The 27,225-nt window shown below is 39.6% G+C and overlaps 1 protein-coding gene across 1 annotated transcript in view; it reads right to left on the reverse strand.

Moving 5' to 3' along the window:
- The window catches only part of LOC129438952 (uncharacterized), a 194,325-nt gene extending 177,780 nt beyond the window's left edge, over positions 1 to 16,545 (reverse strand). Inside the window, exons 1-2 of the mRNA XM_073863384.1 lie at positions 16,535 to 16,545; positions 16,019 to 16,474 (exon numbers count right to left, since the gene is read on the reverse strand). Of these exons, the coding sequence (XP_073719485.1) occupies positions 16,019 to 16,474; positions 16,535 to 16,545 (467 nt within the window). The remainder of the gene's footprint in view (positions 1 to 16,018; positions 16,475 to 16,534) is intronic.
- Between the last annotated feature and the right edge of the window lie 10,680 nt (positions 16,546 to 27,225).

Below are 27,225 nucleotides of genomic sequence, written 5' to 3' on the forward strand. Positions count from 1 at the left end.
AGGCCACGCGTGATCTGCCTCCGATAGCTTGCATAGGTCATCCTCCGCTTCAGTCATCTCCTTTCATCTATGCGCGCTAAAGGGTGATACGTAGCCACCCCTCGCAATGCACGCAGCCTCTCTAACGTCTCGCGAGACTTTCGAACAAGCCATATAAACTTAAAAAATAAAATATATTCATTAATTATTACCATTTGAAAGTAGCGTAGTAATGCCACCGAATGTAGCGAAGTAAAAGTACAGTTTTTTAATTAGAAATGTACTTGAGTAAGAGTAAAAAGTACCCATCCTTAAATTTACTCTAAAAGTACTAGTTACCCAAAAAATTTACTCAAGTAAATGATACGAAGTAAATGTAATTCGTTACTACCCACCTCTGGCTCAAGTACACTTTTAATGTGGTACTTTTTTTACTTTTACTCAAGTATAATGCTGGCCAGATACTTTTACTTTTAACTGAGTAAAATTTACACTCAGTACTTGTACTTTCACTTGAGTAACATTTTTGAGTACTTTTTACAGCTCTGGTGGCTGCATTCTGACAACGTGTTCACCTGTGATGTTTTAAAATTTAGTTCTGGTGTTTGCAGTCCTACAAACTTTGCTATTAAACAACAACCAGTTGCATTAAATGACAACAATGAAATAAAACAAAGCAGTGTGTAATTTTTCTGTAAAGTGCTCACCTCAGTTGTGAGATGTATGGCAGACACTGAATGAATCCTCTCACTTCACTCTCATCATCTGTCCAGTCTATCAGCTCTACTGGTTTCTTCTCTGTTTGGAGTTTCAGCACTTCTAGGAGGATGGAGGTCTTTCTCTTTGAGAGGTTTATGATCCAGACTGCAGGAGATGACTGATAAATTGACTGTAATGCTGGTAGGACACTCCCGCCTGTTTGACTCTCATAGTCCTTCACATGTGAACACAGATCCAGCAAGAAACGAGATTGAAACTGAAAATCATGAAAGTTTCTCTCATCACAGGGGAAAGTTGTGTAGCTGCACACAGATGTTAATAGTTCAGTGTAATTTATTTCTGTATCTATTTCACAATCTGATGCTGCAATGAACAGATTCACAAGGAACTGGCAACACTTTTCAGGCTCATCCTGACAGTAAATTCGATCAAATCTGTAAAGACACAAATGTAAATGAGACTTTATTGTTTAGTGTTGGATATTATAAAAACTTTGAAAAACATGACTTCTGCCTAATATCAAGTGATGAAGTTCAGACAGCAGAATGTCTCTTACCAGTGCAAACGTTATAATGGTTTTAAGAGCATAATACACACTCACCAACCATTTTATTAGGTACATCTGTTCAATTGCTTGTAAACAAAAATTGCTAATCACAGGGCAGGAACGCAATGCATTTAGGCATCTAGACCTCTAGACATAGGCTGAATCTCAGTCAGCTCCCTTGTTCAGTAGTCTGAGCAATGATCAGGGAGTCGGCCATTTTAAGGGCCGTCTCAATCGCAAAATCCTTCCAGTGCACTGAAACAATTGTTCTTAAAAAAATTCCCACAATGCAACATAAAAACCAGTGAGCATTGATGGTCCCTATGTTTCCTTACCGAAAATCACGTTACTTCTTCTGAAATGCTTGCGAGCCAACTTAAATTCATGAAACGCGACAAACATTTGTTTTAGTTTTAATATAAACACACACTGTTAGACAGAAAGGATAATCTACTAAATATTTAAATGTAATATTTCTCTAAATTTACGCACGGATATGTAAGAGAATAATTGAAGTGTTTTTCACAATATACTTTAACATGTGTTTAAAAGTTAAGTCAGAGAGATGTTGGTTTTTGCCGGTTGTTGATGAATAACAGCTGTGAATTATCACAACGCGCTTAAGCAGGCACGTCACAGGAACATACAATAAGTAAACAGTGTCCCAATGTGAAGTGAGCTAGAGTCCTTACCAGTGCACAAACTGTGTACACGATATACTGATTCACGACCTCTGGAGTTAGGGAACGGATTGAGAGACACCCATGGAAAGGATGACTTGCTAGAGTTCTTTCTTTCTTTCTTCTATGGCTATATTCATGGCCAGAACTGGTTAATTCATACACATTAAGTTTATTCAGACAAGTTTATACAGACACAGGTTGGGGGAGGGACAATTTGTCATCTCCAATTTACCTAACTTGCATGTTTTTGGGCTGTGGTAGGAAACCGGAGTACTCGGAGTAAACCCACGCTGACACAGAGAATGCATGCAAACTCCACACAGAAGGGCCACCTGACCTAGCCGGGGCTCAACCCAGGGATCTTCTTGCTGTGAGACAACTGTTCTAGCCATTAAACTCTTTCGCCGCCATTGACGAGATATCTCGTCAATCAAGAGAAAACGCTTCCCTGACAATGACGAGTATTTCCAGCTTTCCGCAATACCGCTATTATCTACCAGGTGGCGCCCTTACGCGACTTTTTACACCCGGAAGTATTGCCCTATGGCAAGCGGCTGCATGTCTGTGTCTGTTTTAAAGATCGCTCTGAATGGGATCTCTATGAAAAGTCTGTCACACAAATTGGAATTATCCAAGCTTTTTGCTAAAAATGTGGTGTTTTTGCGGAAACCTATATTCAAAAGCTGATTACAAAAGAACTACTGAAGGTAGGATGAAACACGTTTTTTTTTTAAAGCAGAGGGTCTGTTTTTTCATTAGGTATATTGTATAATTCTATATTTAAAGAAGAACATTTTCTGGAAGGCATTAAACTTTTGTGAAAATCGTGAAAAACGCTGGCGCTGGCTGGCAACTTTTTTTTAAAAATGCTGGTGACAAAAGAGTTAAGCCACTGAGCCGCCCACTTGCTGGAGTTCAAACCAAGCATCAGAATGGAGATGAATGGGAATTAAATTGACTTTGAACATGGCATGGTTGTTGTTGCCAGACCGGATGGTCTGAGTATTTCAAAAACTGCTGATCTACTAGGACTGTCATGCACAAACATCTCTAGGGTTTACAAAGAATGGTCCAAAAAAGAGAAAATATCAGTGAGTGGCAGTTGTGTGGATGAAAATGTCTTGTGGATGTCAGAGGAAAATGGGCAGACTCGTTTGAGATTATAGAAAGGCAACATTAACTCAAACAACCACTCAATACTACAGAGTTATGTATCTCTTTGCATCTCTGAATGGACAACATAACAAACCCTGAATCAGATGAGTAGCATATCACACAGGATCACCAAAATGGGAAAATGTTGCATCGTCTCATGAGTTTTTTATTTTAACAGCAACATATAAATAGTTTAGTCAAAATGTGATGTAAACCACATGCATGGATCCATCCTACTATGTATCAACAGTTCAACCTGGTGAGGGTGTAATGCTGTGGGGATGTTATCATGGCACACTTTGGTTACCAATTGAGCATCGTTTAAACATCACAGCCAAAACTTTAATGCTTATCATATCCATCCTTTTTATCACCACATTGCACCCATCTTCTAATTGTTACAGTATATCCAACAAGATAACATTCATATCAAAGTCATCATTCTCATTGCGGGTGTTCTGTTATCATGTCAATATTGGTCCCTTTCACACATACAGTCTTTACTGGTAATTTACTGGTAAATTGCAATTAACAGAACATGTGTGAACTAGAGGTCTACACCAGTACTCAAACCCGATCAGACCCATAAATGTGCTACACTGAACCGACCCGGACCCGTCTGTTGTTTTGAAAGCTGGACCCAGAACCGACCCGGACCCGTCTATTATTTAAAAGCTGGACCCGGATCCGACGCGGACCCGTCTATTATTTAAAATCTGGACCCAAACCTGTCCGGGAAGACACAGACCCGACCGGCAAATATTCTTTAGATAAATGTTATTAATAAGTCAATAAACAAGTACACTAAAAAAAAATATTATGGCCCCAATTAAATGAAGCATAATTCAATTTAGCTAGTTTTAATTATTTTATTTAAGTTTTTGATTTTAATTAGTATATATTAATAGGTTTTAAGCGAATTACATGTGCTTTAAATCCAAATCATTTTAATTAATTAAATTCAGTTTAAAAAAATAGTTTGGTTCTTTGCGCATGCGCACAAATGCACATTTTCCCTGGCGCTAAAAGGAGTTTCCAGTCAGGTTCACGGTGGGAAAGGAAGACGGGATATTTCAGCCCCGGAGTTTTGCTCAGTCGGTCTATTTGCACAGTAAGTTATATTTCATGTAATACAGCACCTTTTTTACAGTTAATATTTTTATATAGTTAAAATACGCCGTTTATAAGATAGCTCCTCCAGGCCGAGTGCCGGAGGCAATCACAGCCGTGACGATATAAGTTAAACAAATACCACACGACTCCGAGAGCGAAATTGCTTTTATACAACAGTTCGACGGCACACGTTTGAAAAAACGAAAACTAGAAAACAACAACAGAGTTATTTAAAAGCCTCTTTGTTTGGGAACTACTTTCTTCCGCCACGGATTTCACTCGGCTGTTTTGAATCTCATAACAAGCCGTTTCTTAATATTAGCGTTTCTTTGTCACAAGATGTAGTTTTAAGATTAGTTCAGTCGAGAATATATATGTATAATATTCAAATATTCAGTCGATAAGTTAAGAGAGCGCCTGTTTGAACATTTGCTTAAGGAAGCTTCGGTACGTAAGAACCAGAGAGCGGACGTCAGTGTTATTATTAGACTTTGTGCTTGTCAGTACTATATAAAAGTTTTTTAAAAGTGTCAGAGAGATGTTTTTGCATGCTGCTTATAAATATATCAGTGGTGATATCTCATAACGTGTTTTAATATTCACGTCACGATAAATTCGTTATCAATTGTCCAAATTTAAAAGCTGCAGTGCTTACCTGCAGTTCCACTATGTTTTCGCTTTCTCTGAGTTGCTTATACAAACACACACACACACACACACACACACACACACACACACACACACACACACACACACACACACACACACACACACACACACACACACACACACACACACACACATATATACACACAAAGTGCCCTTCATAAATATTGCGATATGTTATTATATATGTAAAATGTATTTCAGTGTATTTCAGGTCCAAATAAATGGGACAGTTCGCTTAAAAGTTGTTTTATGGACGTGAATTGTGTACATGATGTGTGTTTACAGCCACAGCGTCCAAATGCCAAACTTCAACTTCAGACCACAACATGCTTCATATATGAGGAAATTATTTAACAGATACAAAATTAATGTCCATTACAGCTTTTTAATTAACTGTCCCATTACATTTGGCCCATTTAAACGACTTTAATTCCTAAATCCTAAAGACAAAATTGGAATTTGTGAATACCCTTTAAATACAGCTCAGAGTGTGCCCTCTGTCCCAATATTAATGGAGGGCACTGTATAATATATGGGCAACAGGGGTGTCATAGTTTTTGTAATTACCCTTGCCTGTAGACTTGTCAAAGTGTTATGAATCAGAACAATCTCTAATAACAGCTTATTTTTATTTATAGGACAGTCAACAAGATGACTTATTGAAAGACCTGGAAAACATCACCATGGACATATGTGTAATCAAAAAGTAAGAAGGTGTTCTTGGCGACTATGACGATATTGGAATCGTTGTTGGAGTGATGATTCTTGAGCAGCTCAAATCTGTGGCACAAGCCTGCATTGATGCTGGGTACAATCCATGTGCTTAATTTGGCGTACCCCAAAGAACTAAAATACTACTTTTTTGAAATTTTTTAGAAATTCATTATCCAGATGGATTCTAAAGCTCTCCCCAAAAATTCAAGGACTGAAAAACGTTTTAAAGGTGCAGTGTGTAAAATTTAGCGGCATCTAGTGGTGAGGTTGCGAGTTGCAACCAACGACTTAGCTTTTGAAACACATAGGGGCGGTTTCCCGGACAGGGATTAGACTAGTCCTAGACTTAAACACTTTTAAGAGCTCTCCAAACTGAAAACAACTTCCACTTACATATCTTAAAATACATCAGTGCCCTTTGTTTTACCTCAAAATGCACACAGGTAATTTTTTTAGTAAGGCATGTTTGTTAAAACCAGAGGCGGACAGAGTACACAGCTTCAGTACTTGAGTAAAAGTACAGTTACCTCTTGCTAAATTTTACTCAAGTACAAGTAAAAGTACTGCAGTAAGATGTCTACTCAAGTAAAAGTAAAAAGTACTTGTTTTTAAAAGTACTTGAGTATCAAGAGTACAAGAGTACATTTTTAAATTTTGCATTACTACTGCCACAGTGCACATTGAACCACGTGAGATGATTGACAGCTGTACAGCAAATGATAGAGCTCTGAGGTCAAATCTGACATGAATCAAGAAGAGGATCCAGTGATCACCAGTGATCCCTGCCGCTCTCAAGGGGTTGAATTTTTGTAAGCGGTGATGAAGCTCTGTTTTGGTAAACACAGCAAACACTTAAAGCGAAAACTATCATTAACTTGTTTAGAAATTTAAAATAGTCTGGCGAGGTGGAGCCACAGGTTGTCACATTCTCAAGATGGACCTGCTGTGTCTTCATCCATTGTTTCGTCCATGGTTTCTTCTCTTACCTACATCTGACTATTGTGACTTTGGCGGAAAGCTGAAGGTGATAGCTGATAGGCTGTCCCAATCAGTGCCACCTGCACAATCCAATCACGTTTGAGAAAAGGGAAACAACAAATCGAGGGTTTCTAAAATTTTTCTTTTTTCCTTTTTTTTAGAAGTAACAGGTACTCACGGTTATGGGTAGAAATGTAGTGGAGTAAAGAGTACAATATTTGCCTCTCAAATGTACTTGAGTAAAGTCATGAGTACTCCCCAAAAATAATACTCGAGTAAAGTACAGATCCCTCAAAATTGTACTTAAGTACTGTACTCAAGTAAATGTACTCCGTTACTGTCCGGCTCTGGTTAAAACTAGTTATATTTCCTAATTAAACTCAGGTCTAGTCCTGGATTAAGCTAATCTTGTCCGGGAAACCGCCCCATAGAGAAGGACAAACATGTCATCGTTGGAGACAACTTAGCAAAAAATTGTCCTTTAAGGGCTTCTGTAAAAAAAATGGCAGCACAAATTGGCGACTTCCATGTAAGGGGACCCTCGGTGTATGTAGATATTGCCAATTTATATCTGTCGTCTTTTATCATATTACACCTGTAAATATAGTACAAGATCTGCTGATAAACTGCTTTTAAATGTTCCTAGAGTACGGTCAGAGTTTGGTAAAACTGCCTTTTCTTCATATGCTCCCGGCCTATAAAATGAACAGGAGAGTTTAATAATAATAGAAACAATCCCCACTTTATTGATTAATTTAAAGGAAACATGTCTATGTTTTGCTAAGTAGGTTTTTGAGTTTCAAATGTTTGTATGTTGTGAAATTTTGTGTGAAACTTTGTGTGCTGCCATTTTGGCCAAGACTCCCTGGAAGAAGAGATTTTATATCTCAATGGGATTTTCCTGGTAAAATAAAGGATAAATAAAAAAAAGATAAAAAGGTCTTGTTCTAAGGCAGTAAACACATAACGGTTCATTATGAAAGGTCCTGATAATATAGTTTTGTATATTATTTTGCATTTCTGTCAAAAGATCCTTCTAAAAATTACACACTGCACCTTTAATACTGAAATTTTGTAGCAGACATGTATGTGCATGCTCAGCATGAAATGTTAGTCCAGATGTCACAGTCTACTCTGTTTTTCATTAAAGACCTGGGAATCAGTAGTTTTAAACATTTTAATAATGCTTTTAATGATTCATAACTGTTGTCTGTAAAAATGTAACACCTTTTTTTAATAATTATTGTGCAATGTGTGAAGTCAGCACTACTGTTTTTGACTTTTGTGCCGTTTTATTGATTCACAAACATTGTGGCCTCTTTCCATCTGTGTTTTTTTATTTTATATTTTGTGAATGTGCAGTGAGCACTTGTTTTAAACACTTGTACACACAAAGAAATTGTTATTGAACATGCACTACATTTGCTGAATAACATTAAACTTACCACTTGGTGTATTTGCAAAGCCATTTAAGGGTCATTTTTATTGTTTTTAAGGTTAGTGATGGCAAACAATTTCCTTAAAAATGTTGAAAGTTAGTCAATGAAATGTGTTTATTTAAATGTAGCTAAAATAAATTGATTGCAACCACTTACCTTAAAAAAAATTAGTAAATTTAATTAATAATTTTTCATCAGTCATAAATAAATAATATACGAGAATGTAGCATAATTAAATAGGGCTGAAATTACTAAGCTTTTTTATACTAGGGTAAATAAATAAAATTGATTAAGTTCAACAAATTTTTTTGTTTCAATGTAGCTTAAATAAATTGATTGCAACCGCTTACCTTAAAAAAAATGATTAAATTGAATGAATAATTTTTTTCAGTGTAGCAAAAATAAAACTTTTTGTCTTACCCATAGAAGTTAGTCTTCTCCCTCCTTGTACCTGACTGTGTGATGCACAATCCTTATTTCCAAGAAAGTTCCATCATGTTATTCCTCTCTTGACGATTGAAATGTTTAATGCTTATTCCAGCTTTAAAAGTCCAATTTACAGTCATGGTGATTAATAACGCAGTTTTACATTTGTTGTGTGTCGGGTCAACTTGCTTAATAATGTTTGCCCATTTGGATTATAATAACGATTGCCCGTTCAGTGGCTGCTTTTGTTAGCTTTACTTCTTTGCTATCATCTCTGTGCTCTTTGAGCAGAGTCGCGAAAACTTTACATATAACAGCAAGACGGTCAATTTATAATATTAGTATAAAAATGAGAGAAGTCAAAGATGCGCGGTACGACAGAATAGGTCCCGCCTTCTAAATAAAAGAGCCAATTGTCAAAGGTAAAGTCATTACGTCTCACTGCAGAAGCTCCTGACTGGCAGAGCCATAGATAAACAGTTGTGCCACTGGAAGTCCAGAAGGGCGGCCATCACGTGATAAACAGAGACTTCAGTTAGTTCCTAGAAGCCCTAGTGAGCCATTGAAATACATTGAGTTAGAGGCAAAGAGCTGTGATTTTTCTTAATTTATAGTCAAGAAACGCATTTTTTTGACAATATTTATATATCACATCAAAATGTGAAGGTATTGTTATGTAGTTATATAAACAATGTTTTTGACTAATTAAATCCACCAATGTATAGGAAGATTTGTATGGTCATCTGCTGGTATGTGGCTTGTTAACATGTTTTACACTCCCTTTAGCAACTTTAAAGCTTTAAAATGCATCACACTGTGTACTAATGTAAGTTTATAATGTTTATGCCTGTTAATAATATACAAAGTGAATGTGCTGTGTATGTAACTCCTACTGGTTTAATATATAAATATACAAAGCACAACATAAAAAAAGACTTACAAAGCACTTTGTTTAATTTATTATAAATTATAATAATATTTCTGGCTTAGTGTAGTTTTCTATTTGTTGTTAATATAAACATCTGATGGGAATAACATCATCATCACTTTAAATGATTACTAATCTCTTAACTATGTAAGTATACATTTGACAAGTTATTAATAAATTAACTTATTTTATTTTATTTATTAACCAGCAAAACCACAGTGTCAAAAACACTCCACCCATACGTTTGATGCATAAATGCACTTTATACCAACATCATTTTATTTAATAGCCTCTCTAATTACACAATATTTACAATAATGGATGGATCTGCATTAAGAAAATGAAATTTACCAATAAAAGGCTGTTCGTGGTTTGTTGTGTGTTGCTAAAGTTATCCACAGCTTGTCCTAGCCTGACCCGTTTTCTACTAACACCCCCTTAATGTACTAATTCAATGAGAAATAATGCACTACAAACACACTGATGCATAAAGTAATTTGATTCATATGTATTGCTAACATACAATCTTATTTGTCAAGCGTATTAAGTCTTAAAACTTGTATTAAGTTCAACACATTCAATCTTTCTAATGCAACTCTATGGAGCTTACTGTGACTTCCGGGAACTCTGGAGAGACTCCGTGGTCCGCTATTGGAGTCAACGGAGTTGACATAACTCTCAATCTGTATGGCTCTGCTGACTGGTAGCCAGAGAAACATTAAAAGAGCACATGCGCGTTAGCTGCCTGGTTGGAGCAACCAAATATAAACTTTTTAACGCAATTTTACCGTCATAGAAAAAAATGTATGTGACAGTTCAACTAAGTTTTTGTTGCTGTTTTTGAAATATTTTATTTAAATGTGAGTGTGTGTTCTCCGAGTCCGATCGACCTCGGGTATTACCCACAATGTTAAACAGACCCGGGACCCGAAGTAATAGATTAAGACCCAACCCGGACCCGGCTGATCATTTAAAATATAGACCGAACCCGTACGGGTCTTCCGTGAAGACCTCTAGTGTGAACAGAACCTTTCTGGTAAATCAGTGCTGCTAATTTACCAGTAATTTTATTTATTTATTTATGGATAGCCCCTTGAGATGCAACATCTCATTTTCAAGTGGGTCCAATACACATAACATAAAACAACAACAACAGCAACAACAACAACAAAAACACAATTGCTCAAAACAAATAAGTTACTAGGCAGCCTACACCAACACCCTGAACCTATAACACAGCATAACCCTGACATGTTCTAACCATCACAATAGACACATCGCCTTTACCTCAATACTCAATTGCCTCAGTACACAAATAGAACACATACTACATGAAATTCAAAATAAAAAAGGCATCACAAAAGAAAGCCCAAGATTAAGTCCACCCAAGTTATTTAGGTGAATTAAACAGCTGCATAAAAATAATAATAGAGTCAAATAAAAAGAGTTATAAGCAACTATTCAGTCCAACATCAATAACATGCACACACATTGTTTAGGTATTGAAATAAAGACAGCTTAAATCTGCGAAAAGATGAAGTGGACCTCAAGAACATAGGAAGATTGTTCCAATCACTAGAAGCTTTATAATGAAAAGCTTTACGACCTGCTGCTGAAAAAATACCTGGTACGTTGAAGATAAAGGACTGCATATCTCTAAGAGGATATAAAGAGCTGCGCGGTACCAAGAGTTCTCTCAAGTATGGAGGACAGTCGAAATACACACATTTAAAAATAAAATGAACCAATGTAAATCCCTTCTTGCGTACGGCTGAAGCCAATTTAATGCAGCATACATTACGCAATGATGTGTTTTAAAAGGACATCTAAGAATAAATCTACATAAAGAGTTGAAAACAACATTAAGTGGCTTAAGAACAGCATCACTAGTGGTCATATAAATGATGTCAGCATAGTCAATAATGGGCAGAATCAATTGAGAAATTAACCTCTTTCTGACTTCAAGTGTAAAGCAGTTTACAGATCTATAAAGTGTTCTAAGACAACCATATATTCTCTTAGTAATATAGACAATGTGAGGTTTAAAAGTAAGCTCTGAATCCATCCACAGTCCAAGATATTTAAATTTGTCCAATATGACCATAGAAGAACCATCAGTAAAATACAGTTGTAAGTTAAGTGCACATGGTCTTCTGTGCCTCGTCCCAAACAGCATACAGCAAGACTTTTCCATATTTAACATTAGGTTGTTACTATGAAGCCATTTTTGAATTATGAAAAAGTCAGTTTGCAAACTCTTCTGGATCAGATGAATATCAGAGTCAGCAGTATAAATAACGAGAACAAAAGGGGTCTTAAAGTGGAGCCTTGAGGAACACCCTTATCAACCAATAAAAAATCTGACAATAAACCTTTAAAAGCAACACACTGCCGTCTATTATGAAGATAAGAATTAAACCACAATAAAGCATTTTGATTCAAACCTATTGCCTGAAGCTTATCAAGAAGAATATAGTGATCAATCATGTCAAAGGCTTTTGAGAGATCAATAAAAATAGCACCAGTTAGATCTGCCTTATCACAGGCAGAGAAAATATCATTGGTGAACTTTAATAAGGCTGTGGTAGTAGAAAAATTGGGCCTAAACCCAGATTGAAATGGAGATAAAATCTTATTGCTAATAATAAATTTTGATAATTGATTAAAAATAATTTTCTCAAATATTTTGGCAATGGTACAGATAATAGAAATAGGACAGTAATTATTCATAATAGAAACATCACCAGATTTAAATAAAGGGATAACTTTTGCACATTTCCAGATAGCAGGAACAGTATAAGTATAAAGACAGATTAAACAGGTCCGCAAGTGGAAAAATCAATACATGAGCAGCAAATTTAATATACCTAGCCTCTAGCCCATCCGGACCAGCACTACTATATTCCTTTAGATCAGCTATAGCACTAAACACGTCATTTGTTAAATGTAAATGAGCCAGGTGTAAAAGAAAAAGTTGAGGCATGAACATTAATAGGAGAAATAACATGATTAGAATCGCCAATTTCAGTAAAATGTAGATTGAAAGCATGAGCAATAAGGGAAGGATCAGAAATTGTAACATCATTCATTTTTATTTGTTTAACAGAGGTTTTACTATTCCTATTAAGAACTCGATTCAAATGGTACCAGAACTGTCTAGGATTTTTAAAATCCTTAAGAAAACAGTCATTGTAGTAACTTGATTTAGCATTTCTAGTTTGAGTCTTACACTGATTCCTAAGAGATTTATAATGATTCCAATCAGGGACAGATTTAGTACAACGATATTTACTCCATGCCTTATCTCTTTCCTTAAAAAGACTGATTAAATCAGAGCTAATCCGGGGTGAATGTTTCCCTTTGACTCTAATAGTTCTAAACGGAAAATGCTTATCAATTACTTTGATAAGTTCAGAGTGAAAAAAAGTCCACGCATCTTCCACAGAAGGAATTAGCTGAAACCTATCCCAATTAATAAAAGTCAAGTCCTGTATAAAACAGTCAACATTGGTATTCTTACTTTGCCATATTTTAATATATTTTGGAGGAAAATTAAGCAGTTTAATTTTCCAAACACAATAGATGACAGAGTGATCACTAAAACAATCGGATAAGACACCAGATTTAACTATCCTTTCCGGATTAGAGACCAATATCAAGTCAAGCAAAGAAGAGGACTTGCTATCCACTCTAGTGGGCTCTTTAATAAGCTGTGTTAGGTTAACACTACTAAATAAGTTTTTATCCCCATCGGAAGAACAATTCAACCAGTTGGAGTTAAAGGCGCTCTAAGCGAATTGAAGCGTTTTAGACCATAAAACATTTTTTGTTACATAACGGAAACATCTCCTCACTATCTGCTTGCTGCCTGTCCGCTGATCAAACTGTAAAAATCGCGATCTCTGTAGACAGCCCAGGCTTCACAAACGGCAATATAAACATAGTAGCAAAACCTAGCATCACAAAACAAAACAAAGTATTCCAGCCAATAATCGACAAAAAGGATTTGGGGGTGGGGGTTGGGCGCGTTCATGAAAGCACGGAAGGGAGGGGGAGGAGTTAGCTACGCTCCGTCTGTTTGAAAACAGTTTCAAACGTCAACAATAACTAACGTATCGCAGATTCGCTTAGAGAGCCTTTAAAGTCACCAAGAATAATCAGTTCTTTATACCTGCATAATTAATTAATAGTAGACAAAATGCACTGTGTGGAATCTGATGGAGCAGATGGAGGCCTATAAATATTGCCAATAATTTAATGTTTATTTTCATGAAAGATTATATTAATAAAAATACTTTCAAAATTAACTGGATTAACTTCAGGGATAATACACTCAGAGCTAAGATTTACACCAACATATGTGGCCACCCCACCTCCTCTAGACAACCTATCAGCTCTGTACAATACATAACCATTAATTTCAATATCACTGTCAGAAATTGAGTTATTTAGCCAAGTTTCTGAAATGGTAATAATGGAAGGTTTGTACTGAGAAACCCAGACTCTGAGATAATAAATTTTTGAAGAAAGGCTTCTGATGTTAATGTGAACAACCTTTAAACCTTTAATGGATTCCATTGAAAATGAAAAGAGAGGTACATGTCATGGTACCATAGTGAAAAGTGAGAAAGGGGAGGGTGTAAAAAGCCGTTGTAGAAAACAAAACAAAACAAAAACAAAAACAAAACAAAACAAAACAAAACAAAACAAAACAAAACAAAACAAAACAAAACAAAACAAAACAAAACAAAACAAAACAAAAACAAAAACAAAAACAAAACAAAACAAAACAAAACACATTTAAACATACGCCACAACGACATAACGGAGCATAATTGCTCGGTGGTCATTAACTATAAAAGGTAAATAACTTGGGGAATCTACAATCTTACAACCTCTCTTACTGTAGATAACTCGGGGAATCTACAGTAAGAGAGGTTGTAAGATTACCAGTTATTTACATCGGACGATGTCACAACGTGACAGCTTCGGTCCAATCCTAACATTTTTAAACAGATGACGCGCTTAGCCCCGCACTGTTTTTGGATGTTTCTGCACACGCATATTGCTTAAAGTCGAACACACTAGACGTTCACACCAACATTTCTTCATCAAAGTTGTTAAGACAGCTTAACATATATCTCCCAAATTGCCCACCTCATTAGCACATCCTCTGTGAAGCCTAAAGTTTAAACATTACTGCTGTTCAAGACGCAGGTTGCTACTCTTCCCCAGTTCAGTTCCCATTTAAGTCACCTAACACAACGTTTGGTCACGAGCAACTGCGCGACTGACAGAGTTTGCACAGAACTGAAAACAACAAAATACGGACCATAAATATAGTCATAACCCGCCATTGTTTACAAATACAACACTGAGCTCGCCATGCGCCAGTTTATAGGTATCTTCAGCTTTCTCATCGAGTTTACTTGTATTTTGATACTGACGTGTGAATGACTGGTAAAAAGACAGAACGTCACTGCGTGTGTGAACGGCACATTTTTGTATTTACTGGTAAATTAATTCTGGTAAATTCATGTTTATTTACTGAAATTACTGTGTGAAAGAGTCTAGTACCAACCATAATCTCTGAGAAATGTTTTGAATTAATGCAGCAGAAAAATGAATGTATCCAAATAAAGTGGCTGGTGAATGTATACAAAACACTGTATTTAGACTGAACCTATAGCACTATTCGGACGGGATTAGTTTTCCAAACGACGTTTGAGTTTCAACGCGTTCCTCAGGACGTCTGTGATTTTATGTACCGATTCGGATTAAAATGATGCAGGCTATTCCAGAGATGGGAGTGCTCTGGATACGCGTGTTTGTAATGTTTAATATTTTGCTTTAAATGTAAAATTATGACAGAAAATGTAATTTATTAATTGAATTTTAACAAATAAAATAAAATATACAAATCCTACTAAAGTAACATTAGCCTACGTGTTTTATATAACTGTCTGCTTATAATAAACACAAAGAAATGAAGAAATAATGATTAATAAAATTTAATATCTTTATTAATTAACATTACCATTCCAGAGTTTAACAACTTTGAACGGAGTTTCTTATAACGTTAATGATATTACAGTGGCCAGTCTTAACAGTGTTTGATATTCAGCTCGTATTGATTTAATTATTTTACTTTGCCGAATGTGAAAAAAACATTCATATCTGAATGAATGGGACTCAGGAAATACAATATACGCGCATTAGTAAGACCTTACGGCAGATCATGTTGGCCAAAACACGAAATGAACCGCGTTTTCAAAAGATATTGTGGGCAAACACAGACATTTGCATTCGGACGGGATTACATTTCTCAGAGGACCTCTGAGTTCAGCGAAAAACAGTAGATAAACTGCTCTGGAATTCTTACGGAGGTCGTCAGAGAAAAACACAGACATGGCCGATTCGGACGGGATTAAAAACACAGCGGACCTCTGAGAAGCACGATTTTCTCAGAGGTCCCCCTGTAAAACTAATCCAGTCCGAATAGTGCTTATGACATTAAAATTTAGTTCTAGTGTTTGCATTCCAACATAAATACTTAGGTACACAAACTTTGCTATTAAATAACAATAATGTAGCAGTGGCATTTAATTGACAACAATGAAATGAACTAATTACAATGCAGTGTGTTATTTTCCTGTATAGCTCTTACCTCAGTTGTGAGATGTATGGCAGACACTGGATGAATCCTCTCACTTCACTCTCATCATCTGTGCAGTCTCTCAGCTCTACTGGTTTCTTCTCTGTTTGGAGTTTCAGCACTTCTAGGAGGATGGAGGTCTTTCTCTCTGAGAGGTGTATGGTCCAGACTGCAGAAGATAAATGATAAATTGACTGTAATGCTGGTAGGACACTCCTGCCTGTTTGACTCTCATAGTCCTTTAGATGGGAGCACAGATTCAGCAGGAAATTGCATCGGTCAATCTGATCCTCAAAATCATATTCATCCTCATAATCTTTATCATCAGGAAAAGTTGTGTAGCTGCACACAGATGTTAATAGTTCAGTGTATTTTTCTTCTGTATTTGTGTCAAACTCTGATGCTGCAGTGAACAGATTCATCAGAAACTTAACAGATTCTTTCTTCTTAGAGAAAAACTCAGTAAATCTGCAAAGAAACAAAGAATTATAATTTTAATGTTTAGTGGAGATTAAAATAAGACTTTACAGGTGACTCATAATTTGAATAATTAAATCCAAATGAAAAGAGCTTGGATAACTGAAGAGACATCAGACAATGTCTCATATCACATTAAATTATTTATTCAATAACAGTTTGTTTCAGTTCTAGTGGCACGGTTCATAAAACCCTCTGTTCGGTTCATATCACGGTTTTATGTCCACGGTTCTCATTATTTTTTCTTTTAATTTCTTAACACTCCAGAAATGTATAATCTTATTCATGTATTAATTATCCATAATTTAGAATACAGTATTAAAAATCATGCACAAACTGAATTTGACTTTAAGCACATTATTGGGACCATCCCTGAGGAAAGCCAGGTGAGATTTTGATACAGCAAGAGGGAAGACATTAATGATTTCGGGCCCTATCTTGCACCCAGCGCAATTGACTTTGTCAGTGACGCATGTATCATTTCGTATTTTGCACTGGCGCACAGCGGGTTTTTCCCTCCACAGACGCACGTCGGCAAACTAGGGAATGAACTTGCGCTCCCTGGGCGGTTCAGCGCAAAAAAGGAGGCGTGCTCCGGCGCAAACCATCTCTTTATGCTATTTTGCAGTTTCAAAAAACAATTGCGCTACTAACAAAAAAAAAACTAGTCTAAAGTCAGTGGCGCGTTGCGCGTGGTTCATTATGCTATTTTAAGGGCACATGCTTGACCATAATGTATAGCGTGCCGTGCACAACGCGCATTGCTTATCTAATCTACACAGATGCAACAGTTATTCTTGCAAATCATAAATTGTTTCAATTAAAAATATAAGATAAGGGAAATCATTAAATCATAAATTGTTACAATAAAAATATTAACACATGAGATAAGGGAAATCATTGTGGTGAGCATTGTGGTGATAGTTTTTATTTATTTTGTGTGGCAGCGTTAAACAATTATCATGCAAATAACGATTAAAATATTTTCATAAGTTTGTTGTGTGGCTGTATTACGTTTATTTTATCTGAATAATAATTAAAATGTTTTCATAAGAAACCTTCATGTATGTGAACTTGATTTGTAAGTGTACTTTGGGGTTGAACCTTGCTTGCGTTTCTTGTGTCTGATTTCAAAGCCCCCAAACCCTTTCAGCGGTGAGGGTGGACGCAGCGATGTCCTCCTGTGTGCCCGGCGTGCCCGATTTATGCTGGCAAGCTTGGGATCCCCCCGTCTCCTGACATCATTGTAGTGCTTGGCGCAGCTGATGAGACAATTGCGGCTATTTCCTCTCACACCTGTTTAACCGACGCTGATTTGGGCGGGTTTCTCCCATCCCCATACAAAACAACTTCTCTGTCTTTGACTGCTCTTACAAGAACGTGGGTCTCCTCGGCTGTGAACCGCTCCTGGCGTGCGCCTGTCAAATCCTTCATAATAATAGCAACCCGCCATGGAACTTGCGCCCTTGCGTTTAAAGGGAATGTTGGATAGCGTTCTGATTGGTTTATTTGACGTTACGCCCAAACCACACCTATGAATAATGAACCTACTTCAGACCAACCCCTTATTGATTTGCGCCCGGCGCAAGACTTATTTCTCCCGCCGGGAAAATAGCAACAGCGCCCAAGATCCGCCCACAAAGTCACTTGCGCTTTGCGCTTCGGACTTGCGTTTCAGATCGTTAAAATAGGGCCCTTCAACATGCTTTTCATTTATTTGGCAAAAAAGAGAATGTGTATTGCCATCTACATGAACTTTATGTGCATTTTTAGCACACAAAGATAACTTGCATTTATCAAAATGCCAACTTCAGTGTAGCTTTTAGATTTATCACTGAGAGGCTGCTTTAATGCTGCAGAGAGCAATTAATGTGTTTTCATCGATCGGATCGCAAGAAACAATAGGTTACTTTCGTAACCCCGGTTCTCTGAAACATTGAGTGGAGAGATCCACCTATGGGAAGGGCATTCGTACCTGACCGCATCCGTACCTGACCTCTACAGAAGCATCCAATTGCACCAAGTCTGGCTAGACAGACAGAAGCGCACAGCCAATGCCAGGTAAGACAACACCCTTTTACCTGCTGGCATATAAGGCCAATGCGCGCTGCTGCTCCTCAGTAAGTGTATTTGCTTCTCGTGAAGCAAGCGGGGCAAAGCTGGTGGATCTCTCCACTCGATGTTTCAGAGAACCGGGGTTACAAAAGTAACCTAGGGTTCTCTTTCATCATCTCGTGTTTGAGATCCACCTATGGGAAAGACATGGACAGCTCCCCGATTGCCCAACACACTCGCAGTGAGGTATGACAGCCAGTACAAAAAAGGGAACGGTCACCCCCAGGGGGCGGTGCCCGACACGTCCCATAATAATGTGCCCCACGCACACACACAAGTGGCTGTAGTGCACATGCAAGGCAGAAAATATGTAAAAAGCACACCCTAGGGAAACCCATAAATGCAAAAAAAAAAAACTAGGGCAGGGATGTGAATGCATGCTTGGTAACATGAACGAGCTCAAAACCCGTAAGCGCTTAGTTCCTACTATAATGACAACAGTAGGAAAAAGGTATGCAGCAGTGAAGGGCTATGATGACCCTACATCCAAAACGGAATGTGCTACTGAGGTTTTAGTAACATCCAACCGATAATAACGCACAAACGTGTGGGGAGAAGCCCAGCTCGCAGCTGAGCAGATGTCCTGCAGTGACACTTCCCTAAACAAAGCCCAAGAGGTGGCCATGCCTCTCGTAGGATGAGCTCTGATATCCCCAGGTGGTTGCACTCCCTTCGATTCGTATGCCAAGGCAATCGCGTCCACAAGCCAATGTGAGAGGCATTGCTTAGATACGGGATTCCCTCTGTGAGGGGGCGTCCATGAGATAAAGAGCTGGTCACTCTTCCGGAAAACCCTAGTCCTGTCGACATACGTTTGTAATGCACAAACAGGACATAGAGTATTAAGCCTCTGATCCTCCGCAGAGGAAAAAGGTGGAGGGCGAAAAGCGGACAGCTCCAGCACCTCCGCTGTGAACACAGGGAAGCACTTAGGCATAAAAGCAGGGTTAGGTTTAAGAAAAACCTTATTTCCACTCAGAGAGAATTTAGTGCATGAAGGGTGTACAGAAAATGCATGCAGTTCGCTAACACGTTTAGCTGATGTTAGAGCCAAGAGCAGAGCTACCTTAAAAGACAGCAGCTTCAAGGAAATAACACCCAGGGGCTCAAAGGGGTATTGAGACAGGGCGTCCAGCACCATGGAGAGGTCCCATTCAGGGACAGATTTCCTGATGACTGGCAAAGGATGACGGGCACCCTTCATAAATCTGCAGATTAAAGGATGCTGCCCGACAGTAGAGCCATCAAACCCTAAGTGACAAGCAGAAATAGCCGCCAGGTAAACCTTAATTGTGGAAAAAGACCTGCCTTTATCCATAAGGTTTTGTAAGAAACGCAAAATCTCAGGGACTGAGCACTGATAAGATATGACATCGTGCTCATCATACCACCCTTCAAACACTTGCCACTTACAACCATATAAGGACCGTGTAAAAACGGCTCTGGCATTTTAAATAGTAGCAATTACGCGTGGGTGTAATCCCAGTGCGTTTAAGTTTGTCCTCTCATGGGCCAAACCCAGAGAGCCACCCTGTCCGGGTGTGGGTGATAAATTTCCCCGTTCGCTTGAGACAACAGGTTTGTGCGGAGGGGGAGGGCATATAGCAGAGGATTTATTTCTGCCAACCACTGCTGGGTGCCACCAGAAGGAGAGACAAGCCTCTCTCTCTCACTCTGGACAGTGTGTGAATTATAAGGCACAGAAGGGGGACAGCGTACAGCAACACTTCGGCCATGGGTGGGCCAGTGCATCCACCCCGAGGGGTGCGTCCGAGTCCTTTAGCAAGAAGAACATAGGACAATGGGCATTTTCGTGCGAGGCGAACAGATCTACGGTTGACTGTCCGAATCGCCTCCATATCGCACACACCACTTGTGGGTGGAGACGCCAGTCCCCGTAAAGAGGTTTTCCCCTTGACAGAAGATCCGCGCCCCTGTTCAGAATGCCCGGAACATGAGTTGCGCGTAATGACAGAAAAACAACCTTGCTCCACACTAACAGCTTGTGAGCTAGATTGTGGAGTTTCGATGAGCGCACACTGCACTGGCGATTGATGTATGGTACAGCTGTAGTATTGTTGCAGCGACAAGCACATGATGCCCCTGCAGACACGGCAGAAAAGGATTCAGAGCTGTCCATATAGTAAAGAGCTCCAAATAATTTATGTGTGATAAACGGAGATCGCTCAGCCACAGCCAGTTCACCGTTCTGCCCTCCTGGGTTGCACCCCACCCCATTAGGGACGCATCTGTCGTCACAACTTTTCGGAGCATAACTGTCACCAAGAGTGTCCCCTGTGCGTAAAAGTCTGCTTTCCTCCACCAGCGTAGAGCTGCCGAACAGGTGCGTGTTACTGTGACACCGTGACAGAGATCGCGTAATAGGCTGAAATGTAGTGACAAAAACCATTTCATGAATGGTCTCATTCTCAGGAGACCCAGGGGCAAAACCTGAATAGCTGAGGCCATAAGACCCTGTAATCTGAGGCATGAACAATACTGCACTCTCTCCCCCTCTCTGAACTGTGACACATAATTCATTAAAGAGTAACTAAACCCTAAACCAACTTTTTTAGTGAATGATCTGTAAAAATGATGCTTTATTAGTGCTGTTCATTGATTTTAGTGATTTTTTCGACATTTGGATATAAAGTGTTTCAATACTGCAATATATGGTGTAAAAACGTCTGAGTGCTGCCCTCTTCAGGTTGAACGGTGGCTACTGCAGTTGAATTTTCCTATTGGATGTTGGGTCCAAAAAATGACTCGTGACGTAAGCAGGTTCAAGCTCACCACGCCCTTGTTACGATCTCACCATACACTTGGTACAAGCTTAGTTCGTCTCCTCTATCTCCGTTGGGATCTTCCCACTTTTCTTGCATTTTTCAAATATTGCCAGTGGGTGGAGTCAGGCTCTGACCAGGGGTTTAGTTACGCTTTAAAGCGTGGACGCGCTCCTGAGAAAGATGCGCTCGCATGGAGACCGAGTTCAGTTCCAACCCCAGAAAAATCACACTCTGACTGGGTGTGAAATTGCTATTGTTCACATTCACTCTGAAACCCAGGGAACCCACAGCACTTTCTCTTTTGACTCGGCTATGATGAGCCAATCATCTATGTATGTCAAAATCCGTAGACCTGACATTCTTAGAGGGGCAAGAGCCGCCTCCGTGCACAGATAGAACGTCCGAGAGCTGAGAGAGAGACCCAAAGGAAGAACTGTGAATTCGTAACATATGTTCTGATATGCAAAACGCAAAAACTTCCTGTGAGGCGGATAAATGCTTATGTGGAAAAAAACATCCTTCAAATCGAGTGAGGTGAACCAGTCGTCTGTTTTATGGCTCGGGCCAGAGAATCGTGGGTTAACATTCTGAAATTGTATTTCCTTAAATGTTTGTTCAACACTCGGAGGTCTAAGATAGGGCGGAGAGAGCAGTCCTTCTTTGGAACCAGGAAATAATGAGAATAAAACCCCTGATTTATCAGATCGGGGGGCATCACCTGAATCGCTCCCTTTATTAGGAGAGAGGAGATTTCCTCTGTCAGAATGTGACGGAATTCTCCACTGTTTTCTGACAAACTGTAGTCTGTAGCCCTGCGTGATTGTTCTCATGATCCAATCGGGCGCTGCTACCGTCCGCCAGGCTGGCTCGTGACTCGCGAGAGTCTCCGCCAGTGCCGGGGACGCGCAGCTCAACTCGTGGTTAACTCATTTGTGATGCAATGGTGCCAGCTAGTGGACAAACAAGGGGTGACATGCGTGGGTTCAGAGAGAGATTTTCTCTCTGTAGAGAGATGTCCTCTCTCTGAAATGAATTCATTTTATTCATTTGTTTTATTGTGTTTTTGGTATTTTTTGTGTGTTTTGTGTTGGGAAACACTTTATTTGTTGGGTGAGGGGAACAATGTTTGTGCTCATTGTACATTTCCTCACAACTGACCCCCTGAACGTGGGGGGAGAACACACGTCCACCGAACACACGGGCTGGGCAGCCTTTTGAGGGGGGTGGTCGACCCCATTGTGAGAAACCTCTGTCTCTTGGACGGGAGCTCTGGGGTTAAAAGAGAGTCCGATGGGCTTGTGGCCCGTGAACAAGGAGGGGGGGTTAGGGGGGTTTCCCTTCCACAGCAGGAAGCGGTTTTCCCCAGGATTTAGCAGGCGGTGGGTTCCCTTGCCGTGGAGGGGATTTGTTGCTGGGTCTGTCCTTTCTGTGATGCGGGTCCGACCTGTGGCAGGGGGGTGAAGGTAACAAACAGGGGGCACCTGACATGTGTTTGCCTTCCTGGGAAGGCAGAGCTTGAAAGCTTCATCATCACACCATTGCTGCATCAAAGCCACGGCGGGGCCGAAAAGAGCCTGGCCAGGCTCAACCAGCGCACCAGCGATCCGCCTCTTCTCACTGTGGGAAGGCCAGACAGGTTGAGCCAAAGCGCACGCTCCCCTGCCACAGAAAGCGCCATAGAACGGCCGCATGCCTGGACGGCCTATTGAGCGTTATGGAGAACAAGGTCGTTAATTGTGAGGATCTCCTTCCACAAGGTCGGTGAGGGAGACCCCTTGTCCAACTGGGCCCCCAAGTCGTCCAGATTCTCCGCCTGGTAGGCGGAAAGGAGCGCGGAAACATTGAGGGCCCTTACCGGCAGGGCTGAGGACTTATAAGAGGCAGAAAAACTGTCCATTTTATTCTGTAAGACCGGCTTCGGGGGAGCGATCATCCCACCCTGGACAGGGTTTAGGTGTCTGGCGATCGATGGCTCGACCGCGGGCAGGTCGCCCAGGCTGAGGGCCGCCATATACTTAACCTCAAGGCCTGCAAGACCGTGTTTCAGCGGATCGTTCCAGTAGTGCCTCATGTGTTTAGCGCACGCAGGAAGAACAGGAAAGAGTTGTTTCCTTGGGCCAGGAGGGGGTCCCAGCACTTTCCCATCATAAATGTCCCTCTCTTGGTCATTGGCGCTCTGTGGAGCCGGCCACTCGATTTTGAGCTGCGTGGCCGCGCGGTCACACACCTCGAGGAGAATGGACTGGGGTAAAGCCGTAATGGGGTTAGCCTGGGAAGCACACGAGGGCGGGATGGCTTCCTCGTCCTCTGAGGTCCCAAGAAGGTCCGCGTCACAGGAACCGCCCGGTTTGCCTGCTAACGCAGCAATTTCCCAGAAGACGTCCTCTTCTGGGAATGCTGGATTGGGCATGTGGGCCTAGCTGAGGGAGGACGCGCCTTTGGATGTTTCCGGTTGTGCGTCCGCTCCACCAAGCCCCTCATCCGAATCAGAAAGGCCATCGTCGCCGCACTGGGTTGCAGCAACTTTAAGACGACGCCGAAGCAGCTTTTCCGGCAGTGAAAGGCAATGGCTGCAATTCTCTGGGTTTTGCAGAGCTTCCTCTGCATGCTTGAGGCCCAAGCAAACCACACAGAACTCGTGAGAATCTTTTGCGGCGTTTAAAGCTCCACAATCGGCCGGGCAGGCCCGTGATGAAGACTTCCCGGGAGTAGTGGCAGCTTTCGAAAGCGACATTCCAGCAAAAAATACTGAGAAATCCGTGGCGGGCAGCCGTGGATATAATAGAAAAGGAAGCACGAGTGTGGGCGGCTCGATGATGCTAAAAAAAACAGACACAGTTAACCTGGCTGGGTTAACAACTGACACGTCAGACGGAGGCTGATCTGGCGATAATTCCTCACTGTCTAGCCAGACTTGGTGCAATTGGATGCTTCCGTAGAGGTCAGGTACGGATGCGGTCAGGTACGGATGCCCTTCCCATAGGTGGATCTCGAACACGAGATGATGAAAGAGAACATAACGTATACACCTGTAATATTTAAATCCGTCTCTTTTGTCCACTTTTGACCACTTCTGTCCTGATTACTTTGAGGGGCAATTTATGAAATAAGATCGCGCAACTTTGACACGCTAGCAAAATGAAACTATGCAGAAATCAGCCGCTTTAGTTTTATCAATGAAAGGCTAAAAATAGCGCCAGAAGTCAGAAAAGATGTAAAACATTGTGTTCAGTACCTCAGATTAGTAAATGGGCTGAGGGAATGCGGTCTCCTGTGGCTGTTCGAACACATTCAACCCATAGACTGCAGTTCTATCTATTGTTTTATTTCCACTGTCATGGTACCATGAAATAAAAAAAATTTCCACACACCAAACTTATACGACGCTGGCGCATCCTCCAACTCCGGGCAGACTTCCTTTTCTCTGCCACTTGCCATTTCTACACATAACATAACCTGCAGCACTTATCCAAACCAGTCACCTCCTCTTTCGCGCGAAAGGGAAACACGCTACCTGAGGGATACATTGCGGATGCCATGAACCGTTGAAACGTGCGATGCACACGCGCTCCGAACCGAGACAAGCAAACTGAACGGTTCAGATTTTTTTCATGAACCGTGCCACCCCTAGTTGTACCTGTAAATGAAGAGTTTGGTTCCAAAACGCAATAAATCCATTTTGACAAATTTTGGTAAAAACGTGTTTTCTATACCAAGAAAGTGACAAGATGAAAACAACTATTTTCTGTTACAAACTTTCACACAGCATCTTTAGGTTATAAAAACATAAAAAATCTAATCCAAAAGTTGATTTTCAAAGATTTATTATAAAAACGGATTATTTTTTCCACAAAATGCAATAAATCCATGACAAGTTTTTATTCAAAATGCTATAAATCTATTGAATCAATAGCCTATATAAATGTGCATTCATCTTTGCCATGTTATATTCATTTAGTTGACTAGTTGTACACACTAATTAAAAATATAAACATTAATGTCATTAATCAAAACACTTAAGAACCCTGTCATTGCGGTTACTTGACGTCTTCGCTTAACGTCTTTCACAGCGATCAGCTGTAAAATGTTTTTGGTCATGCTCGATTTTCGTTGACTTTGAGTAAAATTATGGAAAGGTTTTCATAAGATCCTCTGGGGTCAATGTGTTAGCATGAGGAGCTTGATGCTGTCTGGAGAACAAGCACCCGTCTCCCGAGTGCCTTTCAGGGAAATTATTAGATGTTGATGGCTTACGTTTCTTTCCCATCACAGAAAACCATCACAGGTTTATCAATGCAATTAAAGTATTATTTTGTTTTGTTTGTTGATCACAAAGTACAAAGTAGATGAGGAAAACTAGGACTCCATGTACTCAGCGCGCCGCCATGTTTGTTTACATTGCGTGAATGGTGCGCTGTGGGATTTATTGCGTTCTGTAAAAAAGGGGGAGTGGCGTTTATCGCATTTTGGGGAAAAAATGGAGAAAAGATGACAGAATAACACGGCGGATATTGGATTTTGTGTAAAATTAAGAATTTACTTTTAACTACTGACCTGATATAATGCTGATTTTGGCAGTAACTCATTTTTTTCAAAAATGGCGTTTATTGCGTTTTGGAACCAAACTCTTCAAATACAAAATCTCAAATTTAAGAAATGCATAATGTTTTCTTCTTTAGTGGATAGCTGACATTTTTGGATTTCTTACTTAATGTGTAAAATACAGATTGAGTCAACTGATTTGTTTCTTCAATTCATGAATTTAAAGTAATTAATTTATTAGACACAGATTCTATTGATGTCAGACAGTTTCTACACTGTGTTTGTGTTCTGACTATCATGAAAGTGTTGTTGTGTCCTGTGTGTTACATCACTGTGTGCTGGATGAAGATACTACATTAAAAACACATGAACATACAGACAAACTCTCTACAGGACAAACAATCACCAAACCCAGAAATCAATATCATACTCTTAAAACTCACCTCAGTTGTGAGATGTAGGGCAGACACTGGAGAAATTCCCTCACTTCACTCTCATCTTCTGTGCAGTCTATTAGCTTTACTGGTTTCTTCTCTGTTTGGAGTTTCAGCACTTCTAGGAGGATGGAGGTCTTTCTCTCTGAGAGGTTTATGGTCCAGACTGCAGGAGATGACTGATAAATTGACTGTAATGCTGGTAGGACACTCCTGCCTGTTTGACTCTCATAGTCCTTTAGATGCGAGTACAGATCCAGCAGAATATCACATCGACTGATCTGATCATCATCATCATAATCATCATAATGTTCTACATCATAAGGAAAAGTTGTGTAGTTGCACACAGATGTTAATAGTTCAGTGTATTTTTCTTCTGTATTTGTGTCAAACTCTGATGCTGCAGTGAACAGATTCATCAGAAACTGAACAGCAGATTCTCTCTTCTCATAGAAAACCTCAGTAAATCTCAGAGAAACACAGAATGATCACTTTAATGTTTAGTGCAGATTAAAACAAGCCTTTACAGTGACTCACAATTTAAATCAATTAAAGCCAAATGAAAAGGGCTTAGATAACTGAAGAGACATCGGAAAAAGTCTCATATCAAATTAAATAATTTATTCAATAACAGTTTGTTTCAGTTTTAGTGGCTGGTTGTCGTGTGTTGTAAATACAAAATCTCAAATTTAAGAAATACATCATGTTTTCTTCTTTAGTGGATAGCTGACATTTTTGAATTTCCTTCTAAATGTGTAAAATATAAATTGAGTCAATTGACTGGTTCCTTCATGAATTTAGAGTAATTAATTAATTTGACACAGATTCAGTTGATGTCAGACAGTTTCTACATTGTGTTTGTGTT

Source organism: Misgurnus anguillicaudatus, chromosome 24, assembly GCF_027580225.2.
Source record: "Misgurnus anguillicaudatus chromosome 24, ASM2758022v2, whole genome shotgun sequence".
Lineage (NCBI taxonomy): Eukaryota > Metazoa > Chordata > Actinopteri > Cypriniformes > Cobitidae > Misgurnus > Misgurnus anguillicaudatus.